This window comes from Myxine glutinosa, chromosome 6 (genome assembly GCF_964187855.1).
Source record: "Myxine glutinosa chromosome 6, kmMyxGlut1.1, whole genome shotgun sequence".
Classification (NCBI taxonomy): domain Eukaryota; kingdom Metazoa; phylum Chordata; class Myxini; order Myxiniformes; family Myxinidae; genus Myxine; species Myxine glutinosa.
In genome coordinates, this window is record NC_136266.1 from 56,208,520 (window position 1) to 56,227,347 (window position 18,828).

At 47.3% G+C, this 18,828-nt stretch overlaps 1 protein-coding gene across 2 annotated transcripts in view; it reads right to left on the reverse strand.

The window, feature by feature from the left end:
• The window catches only part of LOC137429804 (SKA complex subunit 1), a 97,941-nt gene that overhangs the window by 9,784 nt on the left and 69,329 nt on the right, over window positions 1–18,828 (reverse strand). The window contains exons 5-8 of one of the 2 annotated variants that reach the window (XR_010984950.2): window positions 17,788–17,937; window positions 15,915–16,075; window positions 11,344–11,406; window positions 8,470–8,678 (exon numbers count right to left, since the gene is read on the reverse strand). Coding sequence is in view for 1 of the 2 variants with exons in the window: in XM_068120060.2 (XP_067976161.2) it covers window positions 15,915–16,075; window positions 17,788–17,937 (311 nt within the window). In the remaining variant the exon portion in view is untranslated. The remainder of the gene's footprint in view (window positions 1–8,469; window positions 8,679–11,343; window positions 11,407–15,914; window positions 16,076–17,787; window positions 17,938–18,828) is intronic. The other variant, XM_068120060.2, reaches the window with a different exon arrangement.

Sequence of the window (18,828 nt, forward strand, 5' to 3'; positions counted from 1 at the left end):
ACAAAAGCCCCGATACACTGCAACATATCTTCTCGCACTGTCTTGAGCAGTAATGATTCAGGTTTACCCACCAGGTTCAGCCGCTCCGTTATTGAATTCAAAAGCATAGTCCTTTCTGAACCATCGTCTAGAATGGCATAGGTCTCTATGGACCCTTGTGGGCCATGACGTAGCACCTTTACGACCTTTAACAGGACATCATGTGGACGGGAAGGCTTGTCAAGGTACACTGCAGATGGTGCGGAGCCTGTCATTAGGACGGTATCGCTGGATCTCTGCGCTGCATCATGTAGGATGGTTAGGTGCAACTCGTTGCAAGCAACGCATGGCTTCCTAAGTGTACAGCGATCAGCTGGGTGTGACCGACCGCACCTCCAGCAACGGTCATGTTCCCTTATCCACTTAATAATATGGTCTGTGGAAAGCTTCTTGAATTCCGCACAGGAACCGAGGTAATGATCACTGGTGTCACAATGAGGAAAATAAGGATTGGTCTTGGTTGTTGAAGAAACATTACGCAATGGCTGTGGCCTTGTGCCAGCTATTGGTGACTCAGAGTTGTGAAACACCGAGGCCTGTGATTCTTTCTTCTTGAAAGATGAAGAATGCTGTTCCTTTCTCTCTAATCCCTGGCCCTCGCATTTGTAGAGGACAGCAGCTTGGTTCGCCATACGTTTAGCTCGGGCCTTTGCCTGCAGCCAAGCTCTCAGATGGTGCAACGTGTAGGTCTGATTAGAATCTGCATTTAAAAGTCCTTGGTTAATGCAGTGCTCAATGAATCCATCACGATAGCTCGGTGGCAGTTTGCTAATTAGCCTGTCTACATGTGAGCCACATCGTAGTTCAAATCCATGCTCACCCTCGAGGGATTGCAACATACCCACAAGGGAGTGCACTGCGAGAGCAAATTCTTCAAAGGCCTCTGCATCTCCAGTTCTCACTGGTGCAATGTTCATGATGGCACCAATTTTGCTCTGTACGAGTTGCCTTGGCTGTCCATACTTGTCCTGCAGGGCCCGTAAGGCCACCGTGTATGGCTTCGGATCATGCATGTAGGCCTGAGCAAGTTCGTATGCACTTGGTAGCTTAAGGTGGGTTAAGAGTACTTGATATTTGTACTCCTCTGACAAGTAGGTGTGATTACTTATCAGGCTATCCAATGCAAGCTTGAGAAGGGCAAAGCCACTTTCTCTGCCACTCTGGAAATAAGGCAGACTCGGTTTTAGTACGCCATAGGATGAAGCTATTAATAGGTCCATGAGGTTCGGTGTTGTAGGCGTCTCAGATGGGTGAACTGGATGCCCATGTGGTGAAGTCGAGGGTGGTAGATAGGGTGCATGATGACATGGTAACATGTTAGGATGATAATTTGAAGCTTGGAATGGAGCTGTGGTGGCAGATGAATATGCAGTTGGATGAGTTTGCTTCACCTTCTCTTTCGGTGATGGATTGTCATGAATGATTAATCGAGGAGTGGATGTGGATTGTAGGTCGGCAGTGATGGCAATTTCCAGCTCTGGCCGCAGTAGCGGCAGCTGCGTTGGCAATGGTTTGTTTGGTTGAACTGAGGGAGTACATGACGCTCCACCACCGTGCAGAATCGTATGCTGGGCGGTAACGGTTGGACGCCCGGTTGGAGAGGTAGGTGCTTCATCTCCTGCATCCAAGAACGACACTATCAACCATGCTTCCTCCAGTTCCTGTTCGGCCTTCCTCAGACGTCTGTCTTGTTAGCTGGACGGACAAGCACTCGCGTTCCCTCAGAGCCTGGCGCTCTATCTCCTGAGCCTGAAGGACTTCATCCCGCAGCTGCTGTCCACGTTTCTCAGCTCTCTCATCTCCCCAACTTGACATGTTAGTTCCTCCAGTTAATACTGTTTTCGTTTTTCCATTAGAATAGCCGATTGTATACCACTGAGTTGGGATGTAATGGATGTACGGCTGTAGCTGGAACAATGGCTGCGTCGTGAGCTATGTGCACTGCATAGAGAGGCAGTCTTTGGACGGTGGCTTCCTGACGAATGTCGTCGGTAAGAACTCGGCCCACACTCCCGATTAAGGGAAGAACCACTCGTGTTTGAAGGTACGGAGTTAAGAACATAGTCTTTCAAATGTTCAGGGATACGTATATTCCTTTCGGGTCGGGAAGACGCCGTTAATTCATTGCCAATGCTGATGATGGCCGGATCCGGTAATTCGGTGGCTGATACAGGCGCGGGGCTGACGGTGGCCACCGAAACAGACAAATGGATTCGTGCCATGAGTGGTTAAAGGACTAACCGGGATAATGTCGCTGGTATTGTCTGCTGTTCGAGTACACTCCGCAGTCAGGGTAGCGGCGACATTCTCATCCATGATTTCCTTGTCCAGCTGTTCGTTATCCGGCTCGAAGGACCATGAAAAGTAGGCTCGGGAATCCTACGGTAAAGGCTGGCTAATACGGAGGATAATAGAGAACAGTGGATCCAGGAAAGGGGCCGTGATCAAACGGTTCGGACAGGACGAGACACTAAACTCCCTTTCGGCACAACATTTAATAAAACAAGGCAAAGATTGCGGCAAACAACTCGCTCACACGAGCCATCAGCAAGAAGCCGGAAGTCTCCTCCCTTTCCGGTGCAAATTAAGGGGAAAAAGTAAGAATTACAGGCTCGCACTATACCAACATGGCATCATCATATTGCAAGAAAACATCCATAAGCAAAGCAGGAAACATTCACGTATATCGTACGCATAACATCAGAGACTTTCTAACATACATATTGTTGGTTTTGAAATAAAGGTTAATTTCCCCTCTTAGTTAGTTACACCACGACATGTAGCCTCGCGATAGTTCAGTGATTTCTTAGTAAATGTAAGCGTAGCCCTTTCCTGTGTTTAGTTTTGCGTTGAGTAGGCTCGTGAGATTAGGTGTTCTTTTGGCGCTTTGGCTTTGGTTTAGCGCTGAAATACCACGCAGCAGGCCTGAACAAGTCGACCGAGGCCGAAGGAAGGCGGGGCAGGAGGAGCCATCGGGAAGCACGAGCCGCCAATCAGGGCTCGAGGGGAGTGGCTAACCACGACGACCAGAGGCGGGGTTTGGAACATTCGAGTCGGGCCAGGGCAGGGCCATATAAACCTGCCCCGAGCCCCCCACCTCAGTTGTGTTCGCGGATGAGTTCAGTTCAGCACCGGAGGTGGATCGAGAACGCGGCAGATCAGAACGTACGAGATCAAGAGAACGAACGGCACGAGAAGGCAGAATGAATTGAATTGCCTCGTTGTACAGGAACTTTGGCTTGTTCCCCACGCTCTGCACAGTATTAATCGCGCGCTGTAAAGCACGACCCGCGCCGGGCCGCAGACGCACGATTTTCCTCCTGCCTGCCTTCGCCTGGATACGTCCCGTGACCGCCAGAGGGCCATGCCGGGTGAGCTGTCCCGGAGCGACCGAAGCAGGCGCGTTTGGCGCGCGAACATCCTTCCTCCATCTCCCCATGTATGTGAGTGGGCCCATTGTCTGGAAATAAGTTAAGACTGACTAAGCTCTGCTCTGTGTCCCTTTCCTTCTACAAATCATTGTGCATAGTGTAAATAAATCCTGTTCTTTCTTCCGATTTGATCGTCCTGTCTCTTCCATCATTGACTTCGCATTGTACGAATAAAACCGCTCTAATCGGGTTCCAAATGAAAAGTAACAGCACGAGTCACGTGATACGCATTCCGCTCGGGCGTACTCGATTAAGCGTGGCTCGTGCGAGGCTCGATCCCCGCTTCCGTTGCGGCGCGGGTACCAAAGGTACGTGTGAATTTGTCCCGAAACCCTTTTCCACGTTTGCCCGGAAGTGGCGACTCGGTCTCGTGGACCCGAAGACCCAGGGGGAAAAAAGGGGTTTAATCTCCCCTTTGTAACGGGATTTGGGGATTCCGCAACAATCTATCTATCTATCTATCTATCTATCTATATATATATATATATATATATATATATATACACTGGAACCCCGCTATAACGAACACCAGTATTACGAACTTCCAGATATAACGAACGAACTTCCTGTCCCCCGCATATTTAATGAGATTCTATTGTTTAACATAAGGCAAATCAATATGGCTACACCATCCCGTAAACGCAAGATCTTGTCAGTTGAAGACAAGCTCCGTATCATTGATCGTCTCAGTCTTGGTGAGAAAGCAGTATGACGAACACTTCAAATTGCTGAGGTTAATGACGAAGATTTGGATAATCTTGCAAGATTATGGGTTGACGTCGATGAAGACGTTCCCGTGACCAGTTCGATGACCGATGAAGAAATTATCGCTTCCGTTCGTGAAACGACACTGCAGTGTGACATCGAAAGTGACTCTGATGACACCAATGAACCACAAGAAGTTCCAGCAACATCTGATGTAATTGCCAGATTTGAATCGGCACTTTCCTGGTTTGAAGGGCAACCAGTCGACAGCATTAAAGTTTTACAGCTCCGTCAGCTATTATCTTATGCACGCAAAGAAAACGCCACCTCCAAGAGTAAACAATCAAAGATTACCAGTTTCTTCACGCAGTAAATTGAACATTCGGTGAATATTACATGTACTTGAACATTTTATTTATACATGAACTTTTAAACAATGACACAACAGCAATGCTTTTTTAGGTTTATTATTCGTACAATCGAACAATAAAATGTACATGAATGAACAATACAAAGAGTTTGTTGTTTTGCATATGAATAGGTGTGATAGTATGGTGATTCGTACGTTATTCAGTATTACGAACACTTCAAAATAACGAACTTTTTTTATGTCTCCTGAGCAGTTCGTTATATCGGGGTTACAGTGTATATATATATATTGTTACGGACCGCGGATAAGATGTTAATTTGCCGAGCGGATGGCGCCGCGGCCCAAACCGTTTTTACAATGACTAGACCCGATCCTGAAACGTTGGCCAAATCGTGCCACAGATATTCAATGAGGAAAAGACAAAGACGACACGGATGTGAAGAAGAAGAAGAAGAAGAAGAAGAAGACAAAAAGGGTTTGCAATACGAATATAATTTATTACTATGTACAGGACCAAAGAAACCAAGGAAGAAGGAAAGATAATAAAATAATTTACAGAAGGAATCAAGGAGACACAGTGCAATGCTAGCTTACCTACAGTCTTAATTAACCCAGGACAAGACACACAAAACGGATGACAATCAAACTCACACGAATGGGGAAATGGCAGGCAGGAATGGAAGGACTGGTAGGAGAGGAAGGTCCAACGGGAACCGGAGCTGGAGCTTGATCCTGCACGGGACGTCGGGCGGGACCTCGACGGCCACCGATGCCACCGCAATCTGGCCCCCACGTCGCAGCGGGTCGAAACTGCGTTGTCTCAAAGCTGGTGATGGTGGACTCCAAGCTCATCTGCCGTCCCTGGCGCAACTCCTTTCGCACTTCTGGACTTGGACTCCTCTGCCATCTCTGGCGCACTTCTGGTTTCGCACTTGTGGACTTGGACTCCTCTTCCGTCTCTGGCGCACTTCTGGACTTGGACTCCTCTGCCGTCTCTGGCGCAACTCACCTTTCGCACTTGTGGACTTGGACTCCTCTGCCATCTCTGGCGCACTTCTGGTTTCGCACTTCTGTCAAAGGCTTCCTCCGCGCTTCTTTTTAACGGCTTCCGCGCGCTTTTTATATCCTCGCCGGCGATTAAGCCACCGGCCTCTAGAACACGCCCATCGGTGAGCTCGCCTCGGCCCTGATTGGTCGGCCCGGGCCCTCTGGCTCCACCCTTGATGACGATGGGCGGGCACGCCCAGGATTCGGCAGCTCCTCCCCCTTCTTCTCCAAGCCTACCTCGTGGCTAATGGAGTCGTGGTGAATGCAGTTGGCAATTGAGGCTTTATTAAACGAAAATGAAAGGGGATCTATCTATTTGAATTCGGTGCAATGGAGTGTCAATTAATGGAAGACAAATCCTTAGCCTACTACACAGAATAAGGAAATAACTGTCAACAAGGAGGAAATCTATTATTGGCTACGTGGGTGCTTATGAAATAACTACGGAACGACCTTTGACCTTTATACACAGACTGGAGGCAGGAGGGTCCACAATAAAACAATTAAAAAAACACAATCCTCATATCCACAACAATATTATATATATATATATATATATATATATATATATATATATTCCGCAACAATATATATATTATATATATATATATATATATATATATATATATATATATATATATATATATATATATATATATATATATATATATATATATATATAAATATATATATACACATATATATATATATGTATGTACATATTGTCGCGCAACTCCGATTAACACCAGAGTTGCGGATTGCCGATCATGAAGGCTTTAACTTCCAAGGCGGAAACTCAATGGCGGATTCCAAAACCTAAAACACACAAGTGCGTGGAATGGAGGGGAACGGCGAGAGCCACGCAGCCTTATCTATTGAAATCAACCACCCGGTAAACTGCGTTCAGATATATGTACAAAAATAATGCAAGGGTTTATTGGGAAAAGCAAAGACAGTAAAACACGCGCCGGTAATGAAATAATCCTAAATCGGGATCCCGCACACCAGATATCAAAGACGAGTTGAGGGATATGAATTAATAAAAAGAACACGTTATGTTAAATCGTGAAATGTGGTGCAAGCTTATCTGTCCGTCGTCCTGTATTGTTTGCCGTCCACCATGGCTCCGTTCGGCCCCAATGTACCCACGAGGCCTCGCTCCAAGCTCCGATCCTCTCGCCGCCCACGAGGTCCGTGCACCAAGCTCCAAAGCACCCAACACAGGCCAGCGGCTCCACACGAGGTCGATCCCCAAACGAAGCACGAAAAGACAGGAACAGAGAGAACGCAGGTGTGACTGCACGTCTCGTCCTTCCAACTCGCTTCTCAAAACCCAACTCGTGTACTCAGGCCGTGAACTGCCAACCAACTGCTGCTGCGCGACTCGCTCTCGTGCACTCGGGGTCCAACTCACAACTTGTCGCTCTCAATGGCGTTCGGCGCTCGTCACAACTCCAACTCTCGACAACTCAGGAATCGAACTCTCTGGACTACACTGCGCATGAATTCAACTCTCCAACTCTCAACTCTCAGTCCTCCTGCTCAACTGCACACGCCGAGTCTCAACTGCCCGAAATGGCGTCCGGCCCAGCTAATATCTCCGGCCGATGACGTCAGCTTTGGCGCACTGTCCTGCCAATCAGAGCCTCCACCGACTCGCTCAGGTCACGCCCACTGCGTCAATCTCACTCCCGCTCCTGCTCCTTGCGTTATAGCACGTGCTATGCGAGGCGGATAGGCCTCTCGGAGGTGCAAATGGTGGCGGCCGTGTGGTGGTGTTCTAGCCCGATTTCTTCCTAAGTCACATCAGGGGGGAAGGGCGTCATTAATGTTGTACTAAGGGATCCTAACCAAGTGTCTATGTGGTCTGTAGTGCCATAAGGGACAAAGGTTTGATTACCAGGTGAGACATACAAGGGCTCTACTCATTAACCCCGACACTACCAAACACACGAATCTCCTGGTAGATTCACAATCATACATCTTAACCTGACAAACGCCTACACATGACTTATTACAGGAAGTGCTCCTTACCGCGACACACGAAGCATGGTACCTACTCAGATCTACTCTGCCCTACAAGTACATATATCACTACCCAAATTCGTAACACAGTCCCCACCCCTGGAACCGTAGCTCCTGCAAGGTTCACTGCAGGCGCTACAATTCCAGCCTTAACACTTACTGTCACACACTTAATTAACCTATGAAATAAATCAGGAAGGGCTGTGGGAAGTGAGTCGGACTACCGACCTACACTTCCTTAACAACTAAACCCCTTAACAATCCTGCATTCATGTATTTACAATGGTCTTCATTCCATCGCTCCTGTGGTGGGCGGAACAAACAACACTCAAAACTCCTACCTTATCCACAAAACTTAACCTTACTCCAAAAATTCAAAAACTATACATTTTTACATACCCTGGTCTACAGACCGGGTCCCCCGGTGGATGCCACAAGACACAACCTTACCTGTGGGGCCATCCCCAATGCACCCCCTACATTTCCAGGGGACCTTTCCAGGTGTTACAGGTGAGTGACATGGCTCGGTGGATTTCGCCCACATTCATTCGACACAACCTAACCACTCATTCTCATTCTATAAGTCAGCACGACATTTTATCATTACCAGCACTTATTTCACCCCCCCCCCCCCCCCCCCCGCAGGACCATGGCATTGACGTCATATACATGTGGGTGCATTGGAGCGGGGAGGCAGCGGGCTGGTATCGCACAAAAAGATGGTGGGGGCGCTTCAGGCTGTGGTGTTCGCAGTCCCAAACACAAGTCAACCGACTTACAAGTTCATTGCCCCCCCCCCCCCCCTTTACCTCTTGGCCCCGTGACAGCCCAACAGCCCCTTTCCACCGTTACCTCGCCGGTGAGGGTCTCCACACACACCAGGCTCCTCCGCGGCCTCCTGCTCCAGCGCAGCAACACGGGTCACCGGGCGACTTCCTCACCCCACGGCGCCCAACCAGGCCCTCCACCGACGAGCTCCAATTTCCAGTTACCACCGGCTGCCAGGGGTAATTGCCGCAGAGGGGGGCCGCAGGCATTGCTCCTCAGAGCTTGATCCGTACCTGCGGACAAACACACCTTCCCCACCCACAAGATCCCCAAAACACACTTCCTCCCCCGCTGCCATTCAATTCTCAACACCACACGGCACAATTCCATAGATGGTACAAAAGATGTTTCAAAGCTTTGCCATGGCCTGCCACATGTGAAATCCCCAATTCACATTCAAACCATTACAATTCCAAAAGCACAATAATCACCCCTCAGTCTCCAATAATCATCACTCACACACCAGTTTCCACTCTCACGACCACATCAAAACACATAACCACAACACAAAAACATACGCCACCCACAAGACACTGTGTGGCCCCCATTCCATCCCCTCACCGGCCATGTCATCACTCTCACCCACCTCCCATCTCCAAATTACACGTCCCCAAAATTTCCAAGCAAGTCCTGGAGCCTGGGACAGTAACCATCAAGGCCTTACCTCTACCTTGATGCACAGGTAACTTCCGGTTGGTCAAGTCCAAAGTGCAATCCACTCACCAAATCCCAAAATTTCTCATTGAGCCGACCAAATCTCTCCAAATTTCCTTTTTGTCCCCACTATACTGGCAGGTATGTGGATCCGCATCCAACGGTGATCATCTCTACACAACTACCTGTGGCCACGACAGCTCTGCACCTCTACCGTGCAAGGGTAATCAAGACAAGGTGAGCAGTCAAAACGCCAACATGGCCCATGAGTGGCCATAAGGGTGCGACCCACCATCCATCCTTCGGCCCCCCTGCGAGGAACACGGCTGCACCAGCCCCAGCTGGCCAATGTGGTAAGCACCTGCTGCCACAACACACACTACCGCACGCACAACCTCGGCCCTGGGGGGCATGGTCGCAGTGCATGGCATCCCTACAGCCACGTCCCCTGCACCTCCACATCATTCCCCAGGCCGACTACAGAACTGCAGCCCCCCCAGTGCTCACCCACACTTGACCACACCAAGGTCCAGTCGACAGCCATGCTCCACCAGGAGACCCACCCAGAAGACATGGTCCACACACCTCAGACACCCACAGCACCACGTTGACCCTCAAATACACAACTACATCCCCATGACTCCGCGTCCCAAATATCAGCACAGTCGCCCCCGCAAACAGTTGAAAGCTGTGTCCTGCTACCCTGTCAATTTTATCACAGCCTCCAACACTTTGGTCGACACAGCTGGATCAATAATGGCGTCACTATACAGTGCCTACCATTTCTCTTCCCAAAATTCACCCTTAAATTTGCATCTAACCCACAGATTACCCATGCCAAACATTTTTCACATTTCACTCATCTCTACCAAAGAAAGATGCTTTGCCATACACTTGCCAGCCGAGCATGGCCCATATGCTCGGCTCATTACACATCTCAAATTCACCAACCCCATGGCTCTCTTCCCAAACCGAGAGTCCATAAATCATAACGGAACATCTGTGGAAGGTCACTCTCACACCATGACGTTCCACAGATGCCCCAATGGTGGTCCGGCAGGCTGTCTTATTCCTGTCCTTTCGGTTTGACCCGAGTCCATAGACCAACACGGCATGGCAGGTCACCACATGCCAGTTGTCCCAAAGTCTCAGGGAGAGGGTGTCAGGCCACATGCCCGGGTGGTCACTACATCAGGCCCAAGCTGGCCATCCGCGGTGCCACCACCAAAGCACGACCCACAACACCTCCCCCTAGTGGTCCTCAATAAATGCCATCCCAGGCTTGAGAAACCACCTCGGACCCCCCCCCTGGAGGTCTTAACTCCCACCAGGGTCCGGTGACCCTGTCGGCCCGAGCCACCAGCCCGGCCGGCGCCTTGACGGACAAGGAATGCCACACTCCACCAGACCCCCTGTGGGGCGCAGGTCGTACCATGACACCCATGGCTGGACCCCACGTCCAAATCTCGCCAGCACAGCCGCCCAGCTGGCTGGCATCACAAAATTTCTAAATGGGCAACTTTTGCCCGAGGCCATCCTCAATGACCTCCCCATGTGCAAATCCCGCAGCCCGGGGACCAACTTCAACCAAGGCTGCTCCAAATCCATTTCCCATTTTTATTTGATTTTAAATTTCCTTTTAAAAAATTTTATTCCCCGTCCCAAACCGCAACTGCAGGTAACAACCTCCTCGGGTTGTTCTGCCCCTCCCTGCAGCTGGTCCAAATTCCCGACGGGGACCAAATCTTCGGAGGCTCGATCTCCCGATTCCTCAAGGTCCGAATCCAGCCTTGAGTCAACACACTCCCCCAACTGGTTGTCCAATTTTGGAGCCTCCGTTGCCCAATCAGAGTGCACGGGGAGGGTCCCCTTGGTCATTCCAACCACCTCCTCCGACCAACTCACCTCATGCCCCAAACTCCTTTGGGCCTGGTCAACCTCGTCCTCCATGGGACTGTCCCAGGTCCCCAGCCGCTGAATCACATCATCCTCATCATCATCATCATCATCATTACACCAAACCATTTCTGGCCCCGCCAGGTTTTCATCAATAAATACCCGGTCCGGCTCCACCACACGGACCACCAATAATGTTACCCCCCCTTGCTCCGCACCACCGCCCTGGTGCTGCACAATTTCGAATTCATCCCCCGGTTGGGGTGTTGTGATATCCACCCTATCCCGACAAACAACCAGGCCAGGTGGGAAATACTCCCTATTACAATTTGCACATTCTACGCTCACCTGTGCGCACTCCACGTCTGCCTGTAGACATTCCCCGTTTCCCTGTGGACACTCCACGTTTACCTGCAGGCATTCCCCATCTACCTGTTCACATTCCGTTCCCGTTGCAATTCCCAATTTGCCTTCCCCCCGTTCAGATTCAAACCCCGCAACATTTGGTTACATACATACAGTCACGTGAAAAAGTAAGTACACCCCATGTAAAGTTTTGACTTTTTCAACATATTTCAACATACAGCTATTTGATCTTCATTTCAACAATATTGACAGATAAAGGTGGTACAATATAACAAATATCATGAAACATTTGCATTTTGTAGTCCATTGTATAATTTAAATAAACGTAAATGCAAATTTCGCATGTGGAAAAAGTAAGTACACCCTTGGCTCTAATAGGTGGTATTGCCCCTTTGGCAGAAACAACCTCAAGTAGGCGTTTCTTATAACTGTCTACCAGTCTCTGACATCGACTGTGAGAAATTTTTGCCCACTCCTCCATGCAGAATTCTTTCAGCTGTACGATGTTTGAGGGGTTTCTTGCATGCACAGCTCGTTTCAAATCCCCCCACAACATCTCGATGGGATTTAGATCCGGGCTTTGACTTGGCCATTCCAGAACCCTCCATTTCTTTCTTTTCAGCTATTCATTGGTGGATTTACTGGTATGTTTAGGGTCATTGTCATGTTGCAAGGTCCACCTTCAGTTGAGCTTCAACTTTCCGACAGATGGCCTCACATTATCCTCAAGCACCCTCTGGTACAATGAAGAATTCATTGTGGATTCTATGATGGTGAGCTGCCCAGGCCCTGATGCAGCAAAGCTGCCCCAAACCATAATATTTCCACCAACATCCTTTACAGTTGGTATCAGGTTCTTGTGGTCAAATGCTGTCTTTGATTTTCGCCAAACATGTCTTCTGGTACTGTGGCCAAATAGCTCTACCTTTGACTCATCTGTCCAGAGCACATTATTCCAGAAGTTCTGGTCTTTGTCTAGGTGTTCATTGGCAAACTTTAGTCTTGCCCTGATGTTCTTTCTGGACAGCAAAGGTTTCCTCCTGGCACACCTCCCATGAAGATCAAATTTGTGCAGCCTCTTTCCAATGGTAGACTCGTGCATTTTGACATCAACAGTGGCAAGAGCTACCTGTAGGTCCCGTGATGACATTCTGGGGTTCTTCGAGACTTCTTTCAGCATCTTGTGGTCTGCTCTCGGACTGAACGTGCTGGGGCGGCCTGGCCTGAACAAGTTGGCAGTTGTTTGGAATCTTCTCCACTTGCAGATGATCTTCCAGACAGTCGAATGATTGATTTCAAATTGTTTGGAGATCTTTTTAAATCCATTCCCAGACTCGTAGGCATCTATAACCTTCTTTCCGAAGGCCTCAGAGAGCTCTTTTGATCTAGGCATGGTGACGCCGCACACTTCAACAACAAAGAACAAACCAAACTAAATGTCTGAGGTTTAAATAAGACAGGTTCCTCCAAGATCCTCTCCAACGATGTTCTAATCATTTGCACCTGAACTGGTGCACCCGATTCTAATTTTAGGTATTTGAAGTAGTGATAAATGTGGGGGTGTACTTACTTTTTCCACATGCGAAATTTGCATTTATGTTTATTTAAATTATACAAGGGACTACAAAATGTAAATGTTTCATGATATTTGTTATATTATATCACCTTTATCTATCAATATTGTTAAAATGAAGATCAAATAGCTGTATGTTGAAATATGTTGAAAAAGTCAAAACTTTACATGGGGTGTACTTTCTTTTTCACGTGACTGTATATAATACATATAGTTGCGGATCCCGGGTCTGTCAACGTACTAAGGGGAAGTTTATAACCCCGTTTCCCCTCAACTCCGGGTCCAGGCATATTACATTTGATGAACAATTGAAGTTGAAGACTTAAGTTGAAAAAAAAAAAAATTCCAGAAAATTTTTCAAAATAAAAATTGTTAAATTCTCCATAATTCTTAAATGGAAGAGGTTTGGAACAACCAGGACCCTTCCGAGAGCTGGCCGACCAGCCAAACTGAGCAATCGGGGGAGAAGGGCCTTGGTAAGAGAGGTGAGCAAGAACCCGATGGTCACTCTGGCTGAGCTCCAGAGATCCTGTGTGGAGATGGGAGAAACTTCCAGAAGGACAACCATCGCTGCAACGCTCCACCGATCTGGGCTTTATCGCAGAGTTGCCAGACGGAAGCCTCTCCTCAGTGAAAGACACATGAAAGCCCGCTTGGAGTTTGCAAAAAAGCACCTAAAGGACTCTCAGACTGTGAGAAACAAGATTCTGTGGTCTGATGAAACCAAGATTGAACTGTTTGGCCTCAATTCTAAGCGTCATGTCTGGAAGAAACCAGGCACAGCTCATCAACTGCCCAATACCATCCCAACGGTGAAGCATGGTCGTGGCAGCATCATGCTGTGGGGATGTTTTTCAGCAGCAGGGACTCGTCAGGGTTGAGGGAACAATGAACGGAGCAAAGTACAGAGATATCTTTAATGAAAACCTGCAACAGAGTGCTCAGGACCTCAGACTGGGCTGAAGGTTCCCCTTCCAACAGCACAATGACCCTAAGCACACAGCCAAGACAACGCAGGAGTGGCTTCGGGACAACTCTGTGAAGGTCCTTGAGTGGCCCAGGCAGAGCCCTGACTTGAACCCAATCGAACATCTCTGGAGAAACCTGAAAATGGCTGTCCACCGACGGACCCTATCCAACCTGACAGAGCTTGAGAGGATCTGCAGAGAAGAATGGCAGAAAATCCCCAAATCCAGGTGTGTAAAGCTTGTCGCGTCATACCCAAGAAGACTCGAGGCTGTCATCGCTGCCATAGGTGCTTCAACTGAGTACTGAGTTAAGGGTCTGAATACTTATGTCAATGTGATATTTCAGTTTTTTCTTTTTAATAAATTTGCAAAACTTTCTAAAATCCTGTTTTCTCTTTGTCATTATGGGGTATTGAGTGAAGATTGATGAGGGGAAAAATGAATTTCAATGATTTCAGCATAATGCTGCAACATAACAAAATGTGAAAAAGTGAAGGGGTCTGAATACTTTCTGAATGCACTGTATATATTGTTGCGGATCTCGAACCCGTCGACGAACAAAGGGGGGTTAAACCATTTTCCCACTTGGGCCTTCGAGTCCACGAGGCCGCTACTCACTTTACACTCGTGGGGCGGATTGCGGAGCAATTCCAGCCGCCACTCCCGTAGCGAGCGTGCGGAAGGGTCTCTGGTCAAATACCCAAGTACCCTCTATACACACGCCGCCACGAAGATGGGGGCTGAACCTCGCACGAGTCACGCTGGTCTGATACGCCAGAGCGGTTTGCGTGTCACATGACTCGTGCCGTTAATTATTGAACCCGATTGAGCGGTTTTATCTCGTACAATGCGAGGCCAATTGGGAAGAGACGTGACCGGCCAAATGGAAGCAAAGAACACAGGTTTATTTATAATTTGTACAGTGATCAGGGAAAAGAGACACAGGGTAGAAACTTAACGTCCTTAACTTAATTACCCAGACAAGGGCCCTCTCACTCAAGCGGGGAAAGGAAGGAAGAGAAGAGAACGTGCCCAAGCGCGGTCGTTGGTGCAGTTCGCCCCGGACAGCTCGTTGGGCGTCCCCTTGAGGATGTTCGTGGCAAGGGACGTCGGCCTCGGTCATGCATGCACGGGAATCCGCCCAGCGTGTCCCGATGTTAGCGAGGCAAAACGCGCACATGCAGGGAGCCCAGGCAGGGAGATCGTTGGAGTCTCGGGTCCCGGGAGAGATCGTCCTGCGAGAGTGCTTATAACAGGGGCAGCTCAGAGCAGGGGCAGAACGCTGACTACAGAGAGAGCGATGAGAGCTTCTTTCGTTCGGGGGCAGGGAGAGTTCGTGCTTCGGAGTCCTGGGCTAGAGAGAGAGTTCGGGGATCCAGGGCAGGGTTTTATAGCCCCCCCCCCCCCCAGAGACCCAACAGAATGTTCCAAGCACCTCCCCTGGCTGCCGTCGCTGGCCACTCCCCTTTAGCTCCCATTGGCTGTTTGCCGCTGTTGGCCACTCCCCTTTAGCTCCTCCTTCGGGCCTCCCAGACTTGTTCCAGGCCCAAGCACATGGCATTCCAACCCAATGAGGCCTACACTTACTTGCCTGCATCAACGCATACTAACACAGGAAAGGAGACAATACTTAACATTTAATAAGAAATAACTGAACTAAGCGAGGCTACATGTTGTGGTGCAACTACCTAAGAGGGGGGTTTGCCTTTATTCTCAAAACTGCAACAATAATATACATACACACACACATACAATATATATAATGTAAAAATTGAACTATTTTAAGCAGCCATTTTGCCAGAATCTCGATATTGCCAAATGCTGAGAGAGCGAGTGGCAAATTTGATTGGTCAAGATGGCACAATATTTCATCGAAGTACTGCTAAGCTGGAGGTTTTTGGAAGTGCCAATCATGCGATTAGTGGCGGCCTGTGTGTGATCAGTGACAGCAACCCGCACAAAGATGAAAATCATGAATGCATATCAAAAAAAAAATTTTTAAAAATGAAAACCTGTCGTCTCTTTTGTCTCTTGTTTCTGGTAGTGGCTAATTTGTGACTTGAACCGTGCACCATTCCCCTGTCGTAGGCACGAGTATTTGGCAGCCAATGCAATGTTAATCTGCAGTATGACTGCATTAACTTGGTCACATGATGTGCGCGATTTCACGTACCTGAAAAGCAATGACAGGCCACAAAGGAAAACAAAATGGGAAAACGTTTGCCTTTTATCACTACAAAAAATATGTTCGTAAAACTTGAAACCTGAGAATTGAATGCACAAAAAAACGCTTCTGCAGTTTCAAGCAACGTGACTTAACATTGGAAGCTTATACACATCCTCAATACCCAAGGAATTGCCAAAGATAAAATTTGACACCATGCTGCAGCCAAACACTGCACATTTCAGTCTAAAAAGGATCTGTGCTTCCAATACATCTCCTGGACCAGAAAATGTGTACTTTTCCGGATTAAATTTTTTTTACATTTTTACTTTTCCTGGCGCTTTGCACGTAACATCGACAAACCATTTATTAGATTAGCAGTGTCATTGTGACTACTAATCCAAAACAAAGCCCTACTTATTCTTCTTTAACGGCCACAATTATTCCCACTTTATTGTGGGGTTGGCCAGGCTAGGCTTGGCCAAAGTCTTTCAATAACAAGGTAAAACACTGGGATGGCAGTTTATAAAAACCACCTTTAGAGGTGTATATAGTATGTTCGTATGTAGTTTGTTGTAGTAGTAGTATGTAGTATGTTGTAGTAGTAGTATGTAGTATGTTGCATGTAGTAGTAGTATGTTGCCACTGAAACGCTCTCAACACGCAACGCAACACCGCGTTGTGTAAACGTTGTGTAACGCGTTGTGTAAACAACGCAACACAACACGCAACACGCACACACACGCACACGTTGCGCACACGTTGCACACGTTGTGCACACGTTGCACAACGCACAACGCACGTTGCGTTGCACACGTTGTGTTGCGCACACGCAACAACGCGTTGTGTAAAGGCGTTGTGTAAACGCAACACGTTCGTTGCCTGAAAAAAAGAAAAAAAAAGAAAAAATTTTTTTATATCAGACCAACGAATTACTGGTCACGCGTATTGCACTGCAATTCTCCAAGTTGTTGTTTGTGATACCTGGGAGCAACATTGAGTCCGAGTGTGACACTTAATAAAAAAAAAAAAATAAAAAAAAAATAAAAGGTTTTCAGTTTATAGCTGGCGGCCTGTGTGTTTATAGCTGGGCAGTTTATAGCTGGGCAGTTTATAGCAGTTTATAGCTGGGCCTAAAGTCGAACACATGCATGACAAGTTCAAGGCAAGTGTGCAGATCTCTTAGCCATACAACCAGCCATATTCCAAAACAAAGGCCTATTCTTGCAAAGAATCAGCCACATGAAGTCCAGATGAAGTGCAGATCACAGCTTTCTCAAAGTACTCTCGAAATCATGCCATTCCGTATGACCAAGACTCGTCCTACTGCTTTTTAATTAAGATAGAATGGATTCATGTTCATTTTACACCTTGCACGAGCCTCACTCCTCCTTTTTTATTTGTATTTAATGCAATCTGCACGACTCGTAAAATAAATGCATCTATCGACTCAATTAAAGGGTATTGTGACATTTCTATGGCGGCTTTCACCAAATTCTCAAAGTTACACATCTTCTATTGGTAAAATTTGTAATTACAGGCAAAGCATGGTGCATCCAAATAGAATTGGAAAACTGAACTGCAGCTATGACAGAACTAGAAGACAAATTTGAAAGCCCTCATGTCGGATGAGTAACAAGCAGTCGTCATGCAGAGGCCCGAATATAAATCCTCAGTAGTAGTCAAGTTGGGTCAGATTGTCCTGATCAGTTTATACTCACATGGGCACAGACTTTAACTCTTCCTGCATCAGAAGGTTTATTTTCGGCAAAAGACTCTGACCACGCTCAGGGTGTGGCTGAAGGCTGTCCATGGACAAGGATTTCTGTACTCTGGTGAAGACGTTCTCATTTTCTGCAACTGGTAGGAAACTGAGGCATGAAAAGATGGGATTAGAATTTTAAAAATATACATATTCCTCATGATTACAAAGACATTTCAAATGTTAAAAGCAATCACTATCTGCTCTTCAACTTAATGTTTCCAAGGGATGTACAAATACGGTACATGTACACAGAGCTTTGTATATGAAAACAAATATCACAAAATAAGCAAACGACATTTTGACCGAACACTGCCAAAAATAAAATTACATCAATTACTTTTGCACATCAAACTGGATGAGATGAGCAATAATAAGCAGGAATTAATAAGGAAGGACTTTCAGGACGTATCAAAAAGCAACTCAAGATGGTTGACAAACGTGGCAAACTAACCGCCCGGAGCAAATAGACTTCACACGTACATTTTGCAACCTCCTAATTAGGCAATTACATCACACTGAGATTTTGTAAATCTGTACGTGTACAACACAAATCTCAAATGCCGGCAAATAGAGGCATTTCAAATAGGAACAATGCAAAAATGTTTGACTTTCCCAAAAACGAAAAGACTTTCCCAGCACTGCCGTGGCATCCGATGGAACGTCTAGTTGCAAGCTGGTGGCAAGGACAGCTGAGTGGTTTTGCCTCCTCGTTGATCTCAACCGCTAAAATAAGCAAACTCCTTTAACACGGCTAAGGTTATCGGTTTTTACCTCTGGGGTGTGCAACAGTGAAAACAGAATAACAGGGGGCCGATCAATTGTACAAAAGATGGGAAATCCTCGGTTAATCACCCTACATCTACAAATATTTACACAAACGAGAGAGTTTATACAACATAATACGCTGCTCAGTGTTCACGTATTTCCTTCAATTTTAATGAAATAATGATCTTAACACGTTGACTGCCGACTACGAGTATACTCGTAGTGCTGTGTG